The sequence below is a fragment of the Stegodyphus dumicola genome, chromosome X1 (assembly GCF_044657685.1).
Source record: "Stegodyphus dumicola isolate Sdum_Otavi_A_Nest chromosome X1, ASM4465768v1".
Classification (NCBI taxonomy): Eukaryota; Metazoa; Arthropoda; class Arachnida; order Araneae; family Eresidae; genus Stegodyphus; species Stegodyphus dumicola.
In genome coordinates, this window is record NC_140780.1 from 228,502,249 (window position 1) to 228,518,731 (window position 16,483).

Consider the following 16,483-nt stretch of genomic DNA (forward strand, 5'->3'; position numbering starts at 1 on the left):
AATTAATTTATTATCAATAGACAGAACTCTTTATCGAGCAATTAATGGACTTAACTAGCCTTAATTTAATGGGTAGAGTCTGTTGCATTTTGGGGAAAGCCGACGAAACTAGAAGTGAATGTAAAAGCAAAATATTAAGATGATAACCTGCAGATATAGCAAGTTGGTTTAAAAGAAGGCGAAAGCAGTTTTTATTTAATACTTTTCGAGAGCAAGCTGGAAGAGCAAATATTAATGAAGATATCTGAATATTGTTAGTTGTGGTCTACTGCCTTACTAGATAACACATTTAGTGGCTCTTGAATCGAAAAACATGGTTATCATTCATTACTACTCGAAAATATGAATGAATTAGCAGCAAAATATTAACGAAGATAGCTGGTTATCGTTAGTTTGGGTTTAGAAAAATAAGTGGTTAAATATTTATTACTCAAAAATTAACCTTGCTAGATAATAAAAAATCAACTAAGAATTCCTTACTTTTTCAGGGTAATAAAACGGAGAATTTAAGCTTTCAAGTACGAATGTTTAGTACAAAAGTTAATTTGAATTGGCAACAAGACTACGAGAGAATTTCGTCTGGTAGTAAACATTATACGGTCTTGAGTTGTTTCACATGAGGAATGGGCACATTTAAATTAGAAAATTTTACGTGTGATTTTGAAGTATTGTATTTAGCTGTTGTTAACAATATAGATTACTTCTACTTTTATCGTGATAAGTATTGGTACGCAGGAAAATTTGTGCTTTTACTCAGAGAGCTACTTTCTCATTTGCATTGGTATGAGGATAATCTAAAACAGCTTCAAGATGAAGCATATCGTTATGATTTTAATGAAGTTCGTGGCAATGGCTTTAGAAGTTTTAATTTGATTTTCGAGAGATGTTTTTCCGAATGCTACAGTTTTTGCAAAACCTTGTGCATCGTTCGTAGTTCCTTTTTATTCAGAGCTGGGAGTTATCTCTCAAAGACAGAAAGTTTAATCAGCGTTCTTGATGGCTTGAGGCCAGGATTAAAGTATATTATTAGAATTCTAAATGAAAATTATGAAAATTGCCATTTAATGGCTGATAAGGCCTTCACTGCTGAAGAGATAATTGCAGAATGTGGAGGTATCAGTCAGCTGGGATTTTATGGACAGTATCAAGGTTTTTATGTAAGTTTTAAACTCTGAAATCCTCTAATTTAGAAAATATTTTTGTCTAATTTTTTAATGCATTTTTATTCAGAGTTTTGTATGTTAAAGTCAGGTATTCTATGAAATGTAAATAAGGTGAAAAACTTTTCTATTTTATTTTCTATCATTTTTTGTGTTTTTTTAATTCATGTATTTTAATGCAGTAATTATTAACATTTGGTATAGTAACTGTTCATGAATTTGACTTTATCCATGTCCCTTGACTTTATCCATGTACACATCGACCTGTTTTCACTTAAAAAATCAAAGAAAATTGACAAAAATCCAATTGTTCTTACTCTTGTAAAAAGCACCAAACAAGTAAGTGGGCGATTCTGCATTTTACCCTGTTATCCACGTATCTTATTTACGAATTAACGTGTCTTCAGTCAAACAAAATTCCTTAACAACATCCAAAAACATTCTAAAATTATCTGAACTAGAATCTGTATACTGACATCGCCACATAAATTAAAAAAAATATCCTCCATAGTGCCATTATCGTCTGACGTTTGACCATACACATTGCCTTCCTACAAATGGGACACTTAATAATGGCTACTAAGTAAACTTTCATTTACACACCACTCAATTAATGCTCTTTTCTCCTTTCTTTCTAAATCGTACAGAAACTTCAAATTAATCTTACCACATTCAACCATTTTACCATCTTAACCACAAAACAAGCAATGTACTTCCTAATCAACACACACCACAAGCCCGTACAAATCTTTTCCCATAATTGAAAATTTACTGCAATCAAGCAACTGATTACATCATAATAGGGTTTCCATAACATTTTACTACTCAGGTTACCATAAATGAAACAACAACTTCATGATAATACAAGGGCACCCTTCAGTCTACTCAGTAATTATTAACGTTTAGTATGGTAACTGTTCGGGAATTTCAGTGCAATAATCCTAGTAAAAATAGTTAAATTATTTTTGGAAGCTACAAAAAAGTAATTTTAATCACCATTTATTATTATGATCGTAAATGTAGTGAGTTCAAAAGTTACAGACTGTGCATACGGATAAATTGATTTTATGCAAATACTGATGAAAAATGTATTTTGTAAAGAAGCTTTCGGTAAAAGTATATTTTAGGGTAGGTACTCCTTGGCGAAACTCGGTAATTTTTGGTGGTACATTGATACCAAGTTTGTGCAATTCTTTGACTTATTATTTTGGCTTGCATAACGGCGATTTTTGTAACAAAAATTGCCGCTACACAAAGCCAAAATAACAAGACAGAGAATTGCACAAACTCGGTATCCATACAAACATCGACCTATTTTCATTTCGACCTATTTTTTGAAAGAGTAAATCCTCATTCTTATAAGGTTTAATTACCTGATGGGAGTGTGTGGCATGTCCATGTAAACAAAATAAGAAAATTTTATGTTCGAGTACAAACTGTGGGAGTGATATTTGAAGATGATTCCGAGTTTGGGGAAATTCATCCAACTCCAAATAAAGTGGATTGCGCAGCAACTAGAAGGGACATCGAGGTGGATATTAATCATTTAGAGGGTAGTAAACAAAGGGAATTACACGAGCTTTTACTTAAGCACATCGTGTTATTTTCTGGTGAGGTCCAAATAGCCAGCATTGGTGAACATAGAATTCGGTTGATACTTGGAGCTGAAAGGAAAAAACCATATAAGATCCCAGAATCTTTGAAACCTGGAGTAGATAAACAAATCGAGGAATTAGAGAGCTTGGGTCTTATTGAGCCAAGTGAAGCTGAAATAGCATATCCAGTCGTATGTGTAGCCAAGAAAGACGGAAGTATGCATTTATGTATTGATTTTAGATTGTTGAATCAAGTAACCAAGCCTGTTGATTTTCCAATGGAGAATATGACTGATCTAATCAATAAAATTGGACATGCGAATATTATCACCTGTTTAGATGTTTTGAAAGGTTACTGGGAAATACCTTTAGAAGAAGAAAGTCACGATTTAACATCATTCAAGACACATCGTTCCCAATACCGTTGGAAAGTGATGCCTTTCGGATTAAAAAATGCAGCTTCTACTTTTCAGTGAGTGATGAATGATGCCTTCAGAAAACATAGTGATTTTTGCAAAGCCTATGTTGATGATATTGCTATCTTTTCACCAGATTGGAAATAACATCTCAAAATGTAGATGCTGTGCTAACTACATTAAGTGATCTCAGATTTACGGTGAACGTAAAGAAATGTGTTTTTGCACGGTCGGAGATAAAGTATTTAGGACATATAATAGGAGCTGGAAGACATCAATCTGATCCTGAAAAATTACAAGCCATCGAAATTACGAGGGTTGAAACTTTAATACTGGCAATTATTTATTTACAAGGAATACAAAAGTGATTCATGTCACCATGTTTTACAGTCCTTCAATATAGTCGCCAGCATTGTGTACAACCCGTTTCCAACGATGTGGAAGTTGCAGAATACCTGTAGCAGCGCCTGTTTTGTTGATAGTTTGAATGGACCGGTCTACTGCCGCAAGAATCTCAGGAACAGTTTGGAAGTGAGTGCCACAAAGTGGTTCCTTCATCTTAGCATAGTCACAAGGGCTTAGATCTGGGTAGTATGGTGGATGGTAAAGCACTTCCCAGCCCCATCGCTTGAACAAATCAGTCACAACTTGCGCTGCATGCGGCCGAGCATTGTCATGCAAAATGAGAGGAGCATTCTGCAGAAAGTGTCGCCGTTTTTTTCTCAAAGCTGTTCGGAGATTGTGCGCCAAAAATGAGCAGTAATACTGCGCAGTGACGGTCTACTGTGGGGGAACGGTATGCGTTAGCATGACACCATCACAGTCGTACATGAGAATCGCCATAATTTTCACATTGCTGACGTTCTGACGAAATTTCGAATGTCGTGGTGACCCGTGATGACGCCATTCGTTTAATTGGGTTTTCAGTTCTGGCTGGTATAATTGGGCCCAAGTCTCATCCAGCGTACTGATATGGCGTAAAAAAGCATCTCCTTGACGCTCATAGCGCTCCAGGTGGGTTCGGGCAGCATCGTATTGTAGCCATTTCTGCATTTCCGTCAATTGATGTGGAACCCATCGTGAAGCAATTTTTCTCATGGACAGGCATTCCTTCAGAATGTGCTAATCCTGTTTGTACAGCGAGCTGACGAATCGTTTGGCGGTGATCACTGTCCATTAGTGCGGCAACAGCTTGCACATCTGCATCGCTGACACTCGGACGACCTGGCCGTAGCATGTCTGCCACGTTTTGGCATCCTTCATTGAATGCTTTCACCCATCTTGCTACGGTTCTGTAAGGCAATGCAGATTCCCCGCAAGCCTCTTGAAGCCTTTGATGACACTGTTATGCTGTACGACCTCTGGCACATTCAATTTTTATCCAACATCGTTGTTCTTGTTTTGAAAACATCCTAACAACACTTACTTTAGACCGTGAGCTAATACAAGGATCCGTTCTTCGCGTCACTCCGCATGCGCGTGACGTAGGCAGGACGAGTCTTTTTGCTGAGAGGTAAGGTAGGTATGTAGTTCACGTGTGGTATACGCGATATTCTTTGGTTTTGTTGTGTAGCGTTTTTTTCAGCTGTGTTGCTACCATTAAAGTTCCAACCCTCGTACAAAAAGTCCTAAAATGAAGACTGCTCTAAAGAGTGCATTAGGCTTATTTAACTATTATCGTGATTACATAAAGAATTGGGCAGAAATAGCTCGCCCATTGACGGAGCTTACGAAAAAGAAAATTCCTGAGATAATTCCATGGACTGCTGTTGAGGAATCCGCATTTCAAGATCTGAAATGTAGACTGTATGAAGCACCAAAACTGTACACTCCAGAACCAGAAAAACCTTACACCATACAGTGTGATGCTAGTTCATATGGTGTTGGTGCTTGCTTTTCACAACGAGACAGCAAAGGCAGTTTGCATCCTATCAGCTTTGCCAGTCAAAAACTTTCGAAAACTGCAGAACTGGTCAACTATTGAACGCGAGGCTTATGCCATTGTGTGGTCATTAAAAAAGTTCGATTGTTGGGTGTTTTAATCGAATATCGAGCTGATCACAGACTATAATCCATTACTATATTTGCATAAGTCGGCACTGCATTCTGCCAAATTACGGAGATGGGCAGTGGCACTTCAGCGTTCATTCATATTTCTCATTGCCCTGGTGCACTATTAAAAAATGCAGACAATCTTTCAAGACTAGTTGGTGAATGAAATAGGTGTGAACTAAGTATGAACTAATATGTTTAAAACTTTACATTAGTTATTTTTCTTTTGTTGTGGAATTGTATGAGAGCTACTTTCCATCTGTTTTGAAAAACAAATTACTGGTTTATATTTAATCTTGCATTATAATATTGTGTTTTGAAATAGTATTGCATATATGTTTTATTACAGAACTCTGGTATTGTATCAAGACGTCTGTTCATCTGTTGTGAGATGACTGTTTATTGCACTTATTTCAAAGTATGTTATTACATCATGTATACATGTTCATATATTTTGAATTAATTTGGTTAAGAAAAAAAATATATAATGAGATATTAGGCAAGTGTTGGTATTACGTTTGTAAAAGTGTTTATATATGTCATTTCAGTGCTTAATTGTTTATTTTAATGTGAGAGGATTTAAATATTAATAAGTGTATTAATTATTAAGCATTGGTTTGTGGAGTATACAATTTAAGTTTGCGAACTCATTTGCTGGTTCAGTTTTCAGATTCTGCTTCACTTTACCGGGGGGTGTCATGTATCTGGCTGCGGTTAGCCAATCAGCTGCCTGCCAGAGTCCAGCAAGTGAGAGAGACGGGAGTTGCATGTTAGCCTCAGAGAAGGAAGGTGGTAGATTTCACTATGCTATAGGAGCAACATGCTGCTCCAAATTCACTATTATTCTTTGAACGTTAATTTTAATAAATGTTTGTTTCATTTTTTAGCTTTCGCAGGTATCCTGTTTACCCGGTTTGAAACTGGGAATGATTTACCAAGTTGATAATTCCATTTGGTCTTACCGGCTTGAATACAGTGAATCTGCGTAAAGGGGGGAATATCTTTCGTAAATATAAAAGAGATGATAAATGCATTTCTAAGCAATAATTTTAAAGTATAATTTTGTGGCTCTTTTAAGCTTCTTTTAAAAGATATATGTAGACAATAGGACTTGAAAATATATTTAAATAGGATACTTAAATATTTTTTCTTCAAATAAATATTAGAACTTATTGACTAGCAGCTTCTAATCAACTGTTGGCATCTATTTTCTTCAACAAATGATAACATCCTGGGTATATGCATGCATACATATGCATATACGTAACACACATTTATTCATAAGATCTGAATTAAAAGTAATTAAATGTTTACACGACATTAGAAAATTAACCAAAAAGCAGCCACCTGCAATGTATTTGTAATTTGAAAAAAGGTCCTTAGACATAAAAAGCCATTTTAGTTAAGACTAATTCCCAGATATTCAGATACTTCGTATTCATATAACATGGCATATGAAGTACAAAACTTAATATTTACAATCATATTCTTTGATTTAACAAATGTATGTCTTTCTACCCCTGTGCCTTTAAAAAAGATTTATTTTAGTGATAGTTATCATTTAATAATTCATTTTCATAATACAAAATTACCGTAATTTCGCGCGTATAGTCCGCGGACTATCTGTGTTTAAAATGTGAATTTTTGAAGCTGCGGACTATCCACCAGTGCGGATAATACGCTGGTTGTTCATGGTTAAAATTGTTGAAATTTAAAAAACACGCTGTCGTAAACTGCCGATGATCAAATATAAAAAAAGCGAGAGATTCCAAGAAAACATTTGTATATATCGTATCGATAGTCAGCTCGGTTTTTAGGAGCCTTAGTAGCAAGTACCTGGAGTACGAAAAAAAAGCGTGATTCGTTTACTTATAGCGTGGTTTGGCAACACTGAGTGAGTGGGGTCGAAGGTCACATTTCATTACCACTTATCATGAGGATAGCACGTTGCACAGTATTTTGTCTTTCATCTTCGATAACGTTGATGAAACATCGCCTTTTTTTCTATTTATACTTAGTTCTTTGTTTCTAAAATACATTAATATTGGCGTATTAAAAAAACGTAATTTCGGACGTACAGTCCGCGGACTATCCGGTGGTGCGGACTATCTGATGATTTTTAAAATTTTTTTTATATAAAATCGTGTCTGCGGACTATACGATGGTGCGGACTATATGTGCGAAATTACGGTACATGCATTCAAAGAATTCAGTTTTTCTATATTTTCTTGTCTATAAAACTAAATATCTAGAAGTTAAATGTTTAAATGCCCCCCCACATTTTTCCACCACTCCGAACCCACAAAACCCTCTAGCACCCTGTGTTTTCCTTTCTTTATAATTTACAACTTGACTGCAAATGATCAGCATTCTGTTTTAAGACCCCTTCCAAAAAAATCAATGCATCCTGAGAACATCATTCAACCAAGATAAAACTCAAGATAAAAGTTCTAAATGCAAACCATTAAGAAATTGTAATTAATGGCCAAACAGTACTTACTGAAATGTATTTAAAATACTTAATAATGAAGGTAATTCAGGAGTAAAAGTCAAACTTCAGGGACAACTGCAACAGCAAAGAGTGGATTCAGGGCTGTCTTTAGTAAGTTCTAAGCACCATGGGCTAGAAAAATGTCAAACATGTACAATTTAATCATATTGAATTAGCAATTAAATACAGTACAAAGTCCATAATCCGGATGTCCATTATCCGGAATGATCTATAATCCGGACCTCAAAACCGCAAACTTTTTTGGGGGGGTAGGCTTTATGGATGCACATAATACGTTTACGCATGCGCCTTTAATGTATAACGGATGGTATAAGCTAGGCTAAAATTATCTTTACTGATTACAAGGCATTTCAGTTAATTTTGCAGATTGCACTGTTCCTTAATCTTCTAATTGGATCTGGCTTTGCAGACTAATTAATTTACTAATTAATTTTGTAGACTGTCAGAGCAATTTTATAAAAATTAAGCTTTAACTTTCGATTACGTCAAAAAGAGTCTCCAATTCTGGAGCTGCCGAAGGATCTACAAAGCGAAAGCATGTTTTGATGTCCATCAAACAAAAAGTGCAATTGCTGCAAAAAATGGATAAAGGCATATCCGTCTCAAAATTATGCTATGGCATTGGCATTGGATGGACACAAGAAAAAGGAACTTTTTGAATTTTTTTGTGGAAGCATCTTAAACAAAGTACATTGAAAGAAATGTTTAATAAAGTAAACAAATAAATATCAAGTTTTTTTTGCATGTACTTTCTGCAAAGTTGTGTGTAATTTCATTAAAATTCTTTCTGATATATTATAATCTAGGTACAAATTACTTAATTTAGATTGTCCTAATTATGATAACAGATAATTTTTAATTTCTTCCAAAATAATAGATGATTTCCATATAAATTTAGTATAAACAATACATAACTGTAATCTTACAGCCATTGTTATTTTGAGAATGTGCATTCAATTTGCAACTTAAAATTGATATGCTTAAAATGCTAACTCTTTTTTTGAAACCAGTTGAATATTCATTGTATAAAGGTACCTTTTCTTCAATGATAGTTTTGTCAATATTTTCTGAATTCATTATTTTGTTTGCTAGTTTAACTGAATATGGCAATGCACATAAGAGCTCTCTGCCTTTAAAAATTTCTAAGGGAAGCTGGCTCATATTTTTGGTTGAGTAAACCAATGAATATTTATGCAGCTAACCCACTCATGACCATCATCCTTCTGATTTTGCAGTTTTTGAGTGCTGGCTTTTGGGTGGGTTATCATTCTGATATGTTCATATCTAAGTATAAATACATCTGCATAAAATATGCTGATGATACAGCCAAGAAAAGTGTGTCAACATTTAGAATAAATTCTTTTGTTTAGAAAAGCAGTGGAACAGTTATTAAGATTAAAAGTGGTGCTAAAAGTATTATAAGTTATTTGCAAAGTTAGCATAGAAATATGCTAAGAATATTTTTATTTAATTAAATAGTTCTATTTAACTTTAGTGACATTTACGATTAAATGAAGATTTTTGCATCTGAATTTATTGTGATATTTCATCATACTTGCTTTTTAAGCACCATTGAATCAATGGCACCCCTCAGCTATTTCCTTTTGAGGCTAATATATAAGGAGAATGGGGTTCAATGGATCCATCCATATAGATTCTAATACAGTAGTTTGATATTAGATCGTATTATATCACAAGTAGAGGAGAAAGATTGCGGGAAGTTTTGCCTCTGAGCTCAAAATGGCTAGTTGATTCAGTAATTGTATTGCCAAATATTTTTTCAGAATCGAGAAATAATAGAATATTTGCTATTAAGGCATAATGCAGTGACAGGCAAATACTGAATGACCTATGCAATTTCAACAAAACCTGTGGATAAAGCTATTTTAAAAGTCAGGTGAACAGCACCTAATACTTCAGTTTCAAAATTTGTGGTTAAATGGTACAGATAAGGAAATGTTCGTCCTTATGCTATTTCCCCATTGACATTTTTGAGAAATAAAAATTGTTGCCAAAGAGTGCAATTTAACGTGAACCAGTGGAACGGAGTAAGATCCTACAGCTCTGAAAGGAGTAAAATCCTTACCAGTAATGGATGAGCATGATGTCCATGTAGGTTATCAATCACTATACACTCATAAGATCTTCCCTTTAATTTTAACTTCCCCCCCCCCCCGAATGGCAGGCTCTATTTTTTCTTTCTTTTTTTTTTTTTTTACTCACCTAAACCTGGAAGTGGTGGACATTTTATTGTGGAGGCACCTATAGGCGGCCACCTTTACCTCCTATGAAGGGATGGACAATTACAGTACAAAGTCCGAAATCCGGATGTCCATTATCCTGAATAATCTAAAATTGGACCTCAAAACACCAGCAATGTTTCTCTCCTAGGTATTACGCATGCGTATGATTCTCCCCTCCGTGCGTAATAAAACATCTGGAGAGTACCGATTTTTAATTTTACTTCGACACTAAATAAAATACCTTGTTATTGAAGAAACAATCATTTTAGCCTAAATTTGTACAATCAGTAATTTGGCTCCGTTGCTGCATATCTGCTTGGCGTACATCTCAAACCGAAAAATTCCACACAGATACATCGTTGATCTGACGCCAACCTGGTGAATCATTATTTATTATACTTTCCTTTCACCGCAGGCCCACCAGCAGCCGAGCGGTAAAGTCGCTGATTACTGGTAGCTCGTTCCAAAGTTCGAATCCGGCAAACAGGCTAACTGCATGGGGTTTTCGTGGTTTTCTCCATGTGTAACGTGTATATGAGCCAGTTTCCCTTTGAAAGTCCTCCACGAAGGCATCCCTTCTCTTAGGCAGATAGCCCTCGAGGCTTTGCCATAATTAAATAGCCTAACCTAACCTTTCATCACCGCATGTTTATCAAAACATGACAAATTGAGTGATGACTCATGTAGCGATGCCTAAACAATTTTTTATGCTAGTAATTGAATAATAAAGGAGTGTGGTAACCTTTTATGTTGACATTATGCTTTACAGATGACAGATTTAAGTTAAATGTGCTAAAAAATGCTGACGAGGAAAATTTTTCAAAAATTTCTTTGCATATGCTAAAAATAGCTTTTGTTAATGATGCTCATAGACCCAATGATTACATTTAGAGATATTTGAATTAAGAATAATTGATTTGTTAATTCACATAAACTCAGAACCAGCACTCGTATGGGTGCATTCAATCGCAGAATTTAGGACCCACAGAGACTGCATGAGGCGGTAAGATATCTAGCGTCGGCCCTCAATAAGGCTTAAATATATGGTGGAATTTATTTATTCAGAATTCTGATAAGCCTTAAGCATATGCCAGAAATAGACATAAATATAATAAATAACTAATATAATTCAGGCTTAACTGTCTCGGTGCACAATAGAAGGAAGGTAAAATTTAATGAAACAACTTGTCGTTAGTCGCCAAGCTCATGATGCATAGCCAAATATGTATAGTGACGGATAGCTAAATTTGATGATGATAGCCGCTAATTTTAAAGGTTTTTGGATATCGCAAAACAACAGTGAAATTTTCCAATTAACGGATTTTGTAAAAAAATGTAAAGAAGCGGTAATAAATGAAGATAATGTAAAAGAAGTTTTTATATCATGAATGGCAAAATCTGTAGTATGGTTCTAGATCCAGAAAATACTGCTACCAGTAGTGAAGAAAGTGACAGAGAAGTTACTGAAAACCAGAGAATTTCTATTGACAAGTTCTTCGGAATTCTTGAAACATCGGTTACAGGACTTCAACAATGTAACTAAACAAGAGATTATGTCTGTCTACAGAATTAAAGAGAAAGTATTAGCACAAAAAAATGAAGCAACTTAAAACAACTTACATTGAAAGAAATGTTTAATAAGGTAAATAAATAAATATTAAGCTTTTTTTTTTTATAAATTTTGATACCCTTTAGATCATAAATACTTTATTATTTCATAAATCACGATTTCATATTTTTAATTTTATAATTTCTGCATGCCATCTTACTAGATTTAAACTGATGATCTATTATCTGGAAAAATTGAAAATCCAGATTTTGGATTTTGTACTGCAACCATGCCTTCTCTGGGATTCAAACCTGGGCCCTTGGTTATTGTAGTCGGCTTCCCTAACCACTATGCCATCTAGACAACATAATCAAAACTGTAGAATGTGAGGTTCCTGAAAATGGCACTATAGAAGATAATGAAGAACCATATGACATAGATTTGTATCTAGCAAATTTATGCAGGGTGGAGTTCATAAAGAAGGTGACAATTTTTTACCGCTGTTTAAATTCCAATGGATATTTTGATTGCCTGAACGATTAGCACCTGATTTAATGAATTTTTTTTGGTCAGATAATCTCAAAGTTTGAGTACATATTTGTTTAATGTCTTTGTGTGCTATGTTTATAAACTTAAATTTGTCTACTATCCAATTAAATAAGAAGCAATCTGTGATCCACCAACTTCCAGGATGAATATATAAGTATCAAAGTGTCTGATTGATAGCTGCCAGACAATTTAACAAAAAGGAAGCAACATTCCACAAGATTGCTTTATCACATACTACTGGCCAGCAAATAACAGCAGCACCAGTACAGTTACATCTAACCATATAAACATGATATAGTATGCAGGAAAATGGCCCTATGGTCTTATTGAGTCTTGCTTTGCAATACGCTCAAATGACCAAATTGTGCATGCCTGCAGAAGGCTCGACCAATTTATGGATCTTTAGTGTAGAATGTTACAGGGTTTCCACTTCAATGAGGTATATCTTGGAAGCTTTTTCTTATGATAACTGAATATTTTTGGTACATTTTTAATTATTCTCACATTGCTTTGGTTGTTGTTTGCAACCTTTTGATTATATTTTCATGGCATCTACAGGCCCTTTTTAAGTAAGGTCATATATACACTCTTCTGCAAAAAAATCGAAGTGCCATGAAGGAAGTGGTTGTTTTTGATGAAATTGAATATGTTTATAGCTCATACACAGATAATAAAATGATTAAAAAATCAAGGTCATAGTACCTGTTCACGGCTCACAATCACTCATTGAGTGTTCAAATTAGTAGTTGGCCGAACCACCCCTGGTGGCAATGCATGCTTGAATTAATGTCATCCTGCAACACCTTCTGCAAGGCATTCATCAGTTGCCGCTCCACATCTGCGATATTTTGTGGTGTGATATGGCAGCCTACTATGCCTCAGACATACTCGATTGGTGAAAGATCTGGTAACCTTGCTGGCCAAGGAAGAGTTTCAGCCACATGGAGACAGTCCAGAGATATGCAAGCAGTATGTGACCTTTCATTATCTTATTGGAAAATGGCCCCAGGATGAGGTGCCATGAAAGGTAATGCAACTGGCCACAGGATGGTATCAACATGTTGTTGAGCTGTTAAAGATGTACGAAGGATGACTAAAGATGACCTGCTGTCTTAAGAAATAGTGCCCCACACCATCACACCTGGGGTTATGGCTGTATGCCTTTGTAAAACAAAGGCTGATTGGGACCGTTGGCCCCTCTTCTCCAGACACAAACGTGGTGGTCATCTGCTTCAAGAGTAAAGTGGGATTAATTGCTGAACACTATACGATGCCAGTCTGATGGCAACCATGATGATCGTCTGTGACACCACTCCAGACGACTCCGACGATGTTGTGGGGTCAAAGGCAAACGTCTTAAAGGCCTCTGTGAGTGTAATCCCACCTCAGACAAGTTCCGTGAGATGGTGGACGGTACCATGGGAGGTATAGACGTGGCTGTAGTGCGTTGAATAGTCGACAATGAAACCATTGGGGCGGTTCAGGTCTGGCGAACAATCATCTTATCTTGCCTTGCATTTGTGATCTTTGGTCTTCCAGAGCCTTTATTTCATCAGCAATTTCTCTGTAGCAACCATTGCTGCCAACATCTTTGCACAGCAATATCGTTACGCTACAGGTGGCGGCCTATTGCTCGGTAGTATGACCATCCAGCTTCACGGAACCCTACAATGCGACCATGTTCGAAGTCGTTTAGTTGTCTGTAAGGTCTTCGATATCATCGTAATGGCATTTTTAGTTGCTTCTTTATGGAATTGCAATGGCAGCAACAAAAGAAGAAAAATTTTCCGCCTCTGTTCCTGGTTTTTATACTTTGTGAATTGTGCACTAGAAATGCGTGCTATGATTTCAATTCCTGTTCATTTACCTTAAAACTTTGATCATTTGCATGTTCGATTAAGATGTTTCTGCATACCAAATTTCGTCACGATCACAAAAATCCTTCTTGGTGCTTTGATTTTTTTTTTTTTTTCAAAAGAGTGCATATATCCATGCATACAAACACACACACACACACATACACACTAGAGGCAGAGTTGATAAAATCAGTGAATTCTACTCGTTCAACTTCAGTATGATTCCTTGTGAATGGGCATGTTTCGTTTCATTTCATGTTTTTCATCACATTTAATGAGAATACTAGCAAGTTTTCCTCAAAAAATTCTCCATGAAGCTAACTATTCATTTAGACAGACAGTTATTTGCTTTTTCTGAGTGTGCACAGAAATTGTCTGCATGTGTCACATTTGTTCCAGAACTGGCTATGTAATACTAACATCCAATTAGGCTAGTCTATTTATGTGCCCTATTCTATTCGGCCACATCGGAAACATGATAAAATATGAATCATTAGATTCATTATTATAGAAATAGATTAGTATTCATTATTATATAATTTAATAATTAAGAATAATTGATATTTATGTATTATTCTGTCGACCATGAGCGTTGGCTACCTCCACCAGTTGTTCCTGCAGAGTTCTGAAGAACTGATACCTCTTTATTTAAAAACACCAGAATTCGATCATCTTCATTTTTGGGCTCCGTAAAAAAGCTTTCGTCGATTTCTACTAAGGTTAGTCAAAGGATGGCTTACTTAGAATCAATCGTGGTTACATCGAACAAAAGCGCACGTTATGAGTGTGCTGTTAGGTTACGATTATCCATATGTGACGCTAAATCACGCTACTTGTTAATTATTATATATTCATCATTATAGAATTAGAGTAATTATATACATTATTATAGAATTAATTAGAATAATTCGATTCATTATTAAACAAATTTTGCTATATAATTTAAATTATCATATTAATAAACTGGATCAGATCTGACACACTGTATCTTGAAGCATTATCCATGAACTGTATGTATCTATACCATGCCAGATAATTATTTGTACCTGATCTAGCAATGACAACACTGTGTGCTGATTTCTTCCCTTTTTAGCTTTCCTTTTTGCCACCAGTGCTTTGAGATTGTAATGATTTTCTTTCTTGCTTATGTATCTTGTATATATTATCCTATTCTAATACTGCATGTACTAATGAAGTGATATTCAAATTGTGGGTCATGACCCCTTTCGGGGTCACGAAAATTTATATTAGGGTCTCAAGGTGGATAAAAGTCCTAAAATATCTGAATTGATGGTATATAACTAAGGGTCAATGCTTTGGTTGGGGTCATATAATTTTTTTTAGATCATTTTTATTTTCATGAGGTCATATTGCCATAAAGTCTGAATACCACAGTACTCCTAAAGTATATTGCATATACATTCATTAGGAGGGAAAAATTTCTTTTATTTTGGGTTTTTCAAATGTTTTCTTAATAATGTATTTTGTTTTACTTGTTAGATTTTATGTAATCCTGTACCTGAGTGTTTCTTGTATGTGTTTTAATCAACTATATTTATAAAAGCTTTACATCTTGGAGATATTTTTTTTACATAGATTTATTTAAATAATTTTATATGCCATCTGACTGAATAATCTTATCATAGCATTGAATAGAAATCAATTGCCAAGCTGGTTTTTCATGTGTGTATTTTTAATATTTTCATTTCCTATATATTTTTTTAAATATCATTAGTTTTGTGTTGTTCTGAATATTTAAATTTTTAGTATTTCTTGAATTTACATATGTAAAAAAGTTATATTTTTAAAATTCTTTTTTTCTTATTTCACTTTAGTATTGCACATCAATGCGAAGAATACTGCAAGGTGTTAGTGTAATTATGGCAACATTTAGTGATTTATATCAGAGCTCTGGTAGTCCTGTCTCTAGGGCTGTTTTGGCTGTAATTCATGGTGTAAAGTATATAATTAATCCTGAATTAAGAGCTCAACAGATAGTAGATGTTGCACAGAATTCATCAGTTGAGTTTCTGAAAGCTTTCTGGAGTCTTAGTGAAACTCCTTTCATGAAGGTAAATATCTACTTAGCTTTTCATTTTTCAACAAATGTTATGAGGTTTCTTAGGTGTGGTTGAAGTCTAAATAATTAAGCCAACTGCATAAAATCTGCATCTAAGGTATATAAGTGCAAAATAATATAATACTCATTTATGTAAGTACAGAATAATGTAGTACTCATGTCTCCCTCTATGATAAACCTGTATGTATTTAAGACAGAAGAGAAACATGGCAAAGTAAAACATAAAATTGGGCAAAGTAACTGCTTTGTGTTTGCCATAGATTTTAGTCAAGACCATCGATTTCAAGGGCGCATAGGTATAGGTCTCTCTTTATAAGGAGCAAAGAAATCTGCCAGAAGCATAAACCAAAATGGTGCAAGTGGGCAATTGATCCAAATCAGAAGAACTTTCATGAAAATGCCAGTTGGCAGCAAAAATCAAGATGGAAGAGAAACACACCAATGTAAAATATAAAATTAGACAAAGCAACC

At 34.9% G+C, this 16,483-nt stretch overlaps 1 protein-coding gene across 1 annotated transcript in view; it reads left to right on the forward strand.

Annotated features, from left to right (window-relative positions):
- The first annotated feature begins 574 nt into the window (after positions 1–574).
- Positions 575–16,483, forward strand: part of Hsl (hormone-sensitive lipase) — a 79,669-nt gene continuing 63,760 nt past the window's right edge. Inside the window, exons 1-2 of the mRNA XM_085806949.1 lie at positions 575–1,157; positions 15,768–16,004. Coding sequence (XP_085663075.1) covers positions 624–1,157; positions 15,768–16,004 — 771 coding nt within the window. The 5' untranslated portion in view covers positions 575–623. The remainder of the gene's footprint in view (positions 1,158–15,767; positions 16,005–16,483) is intronic.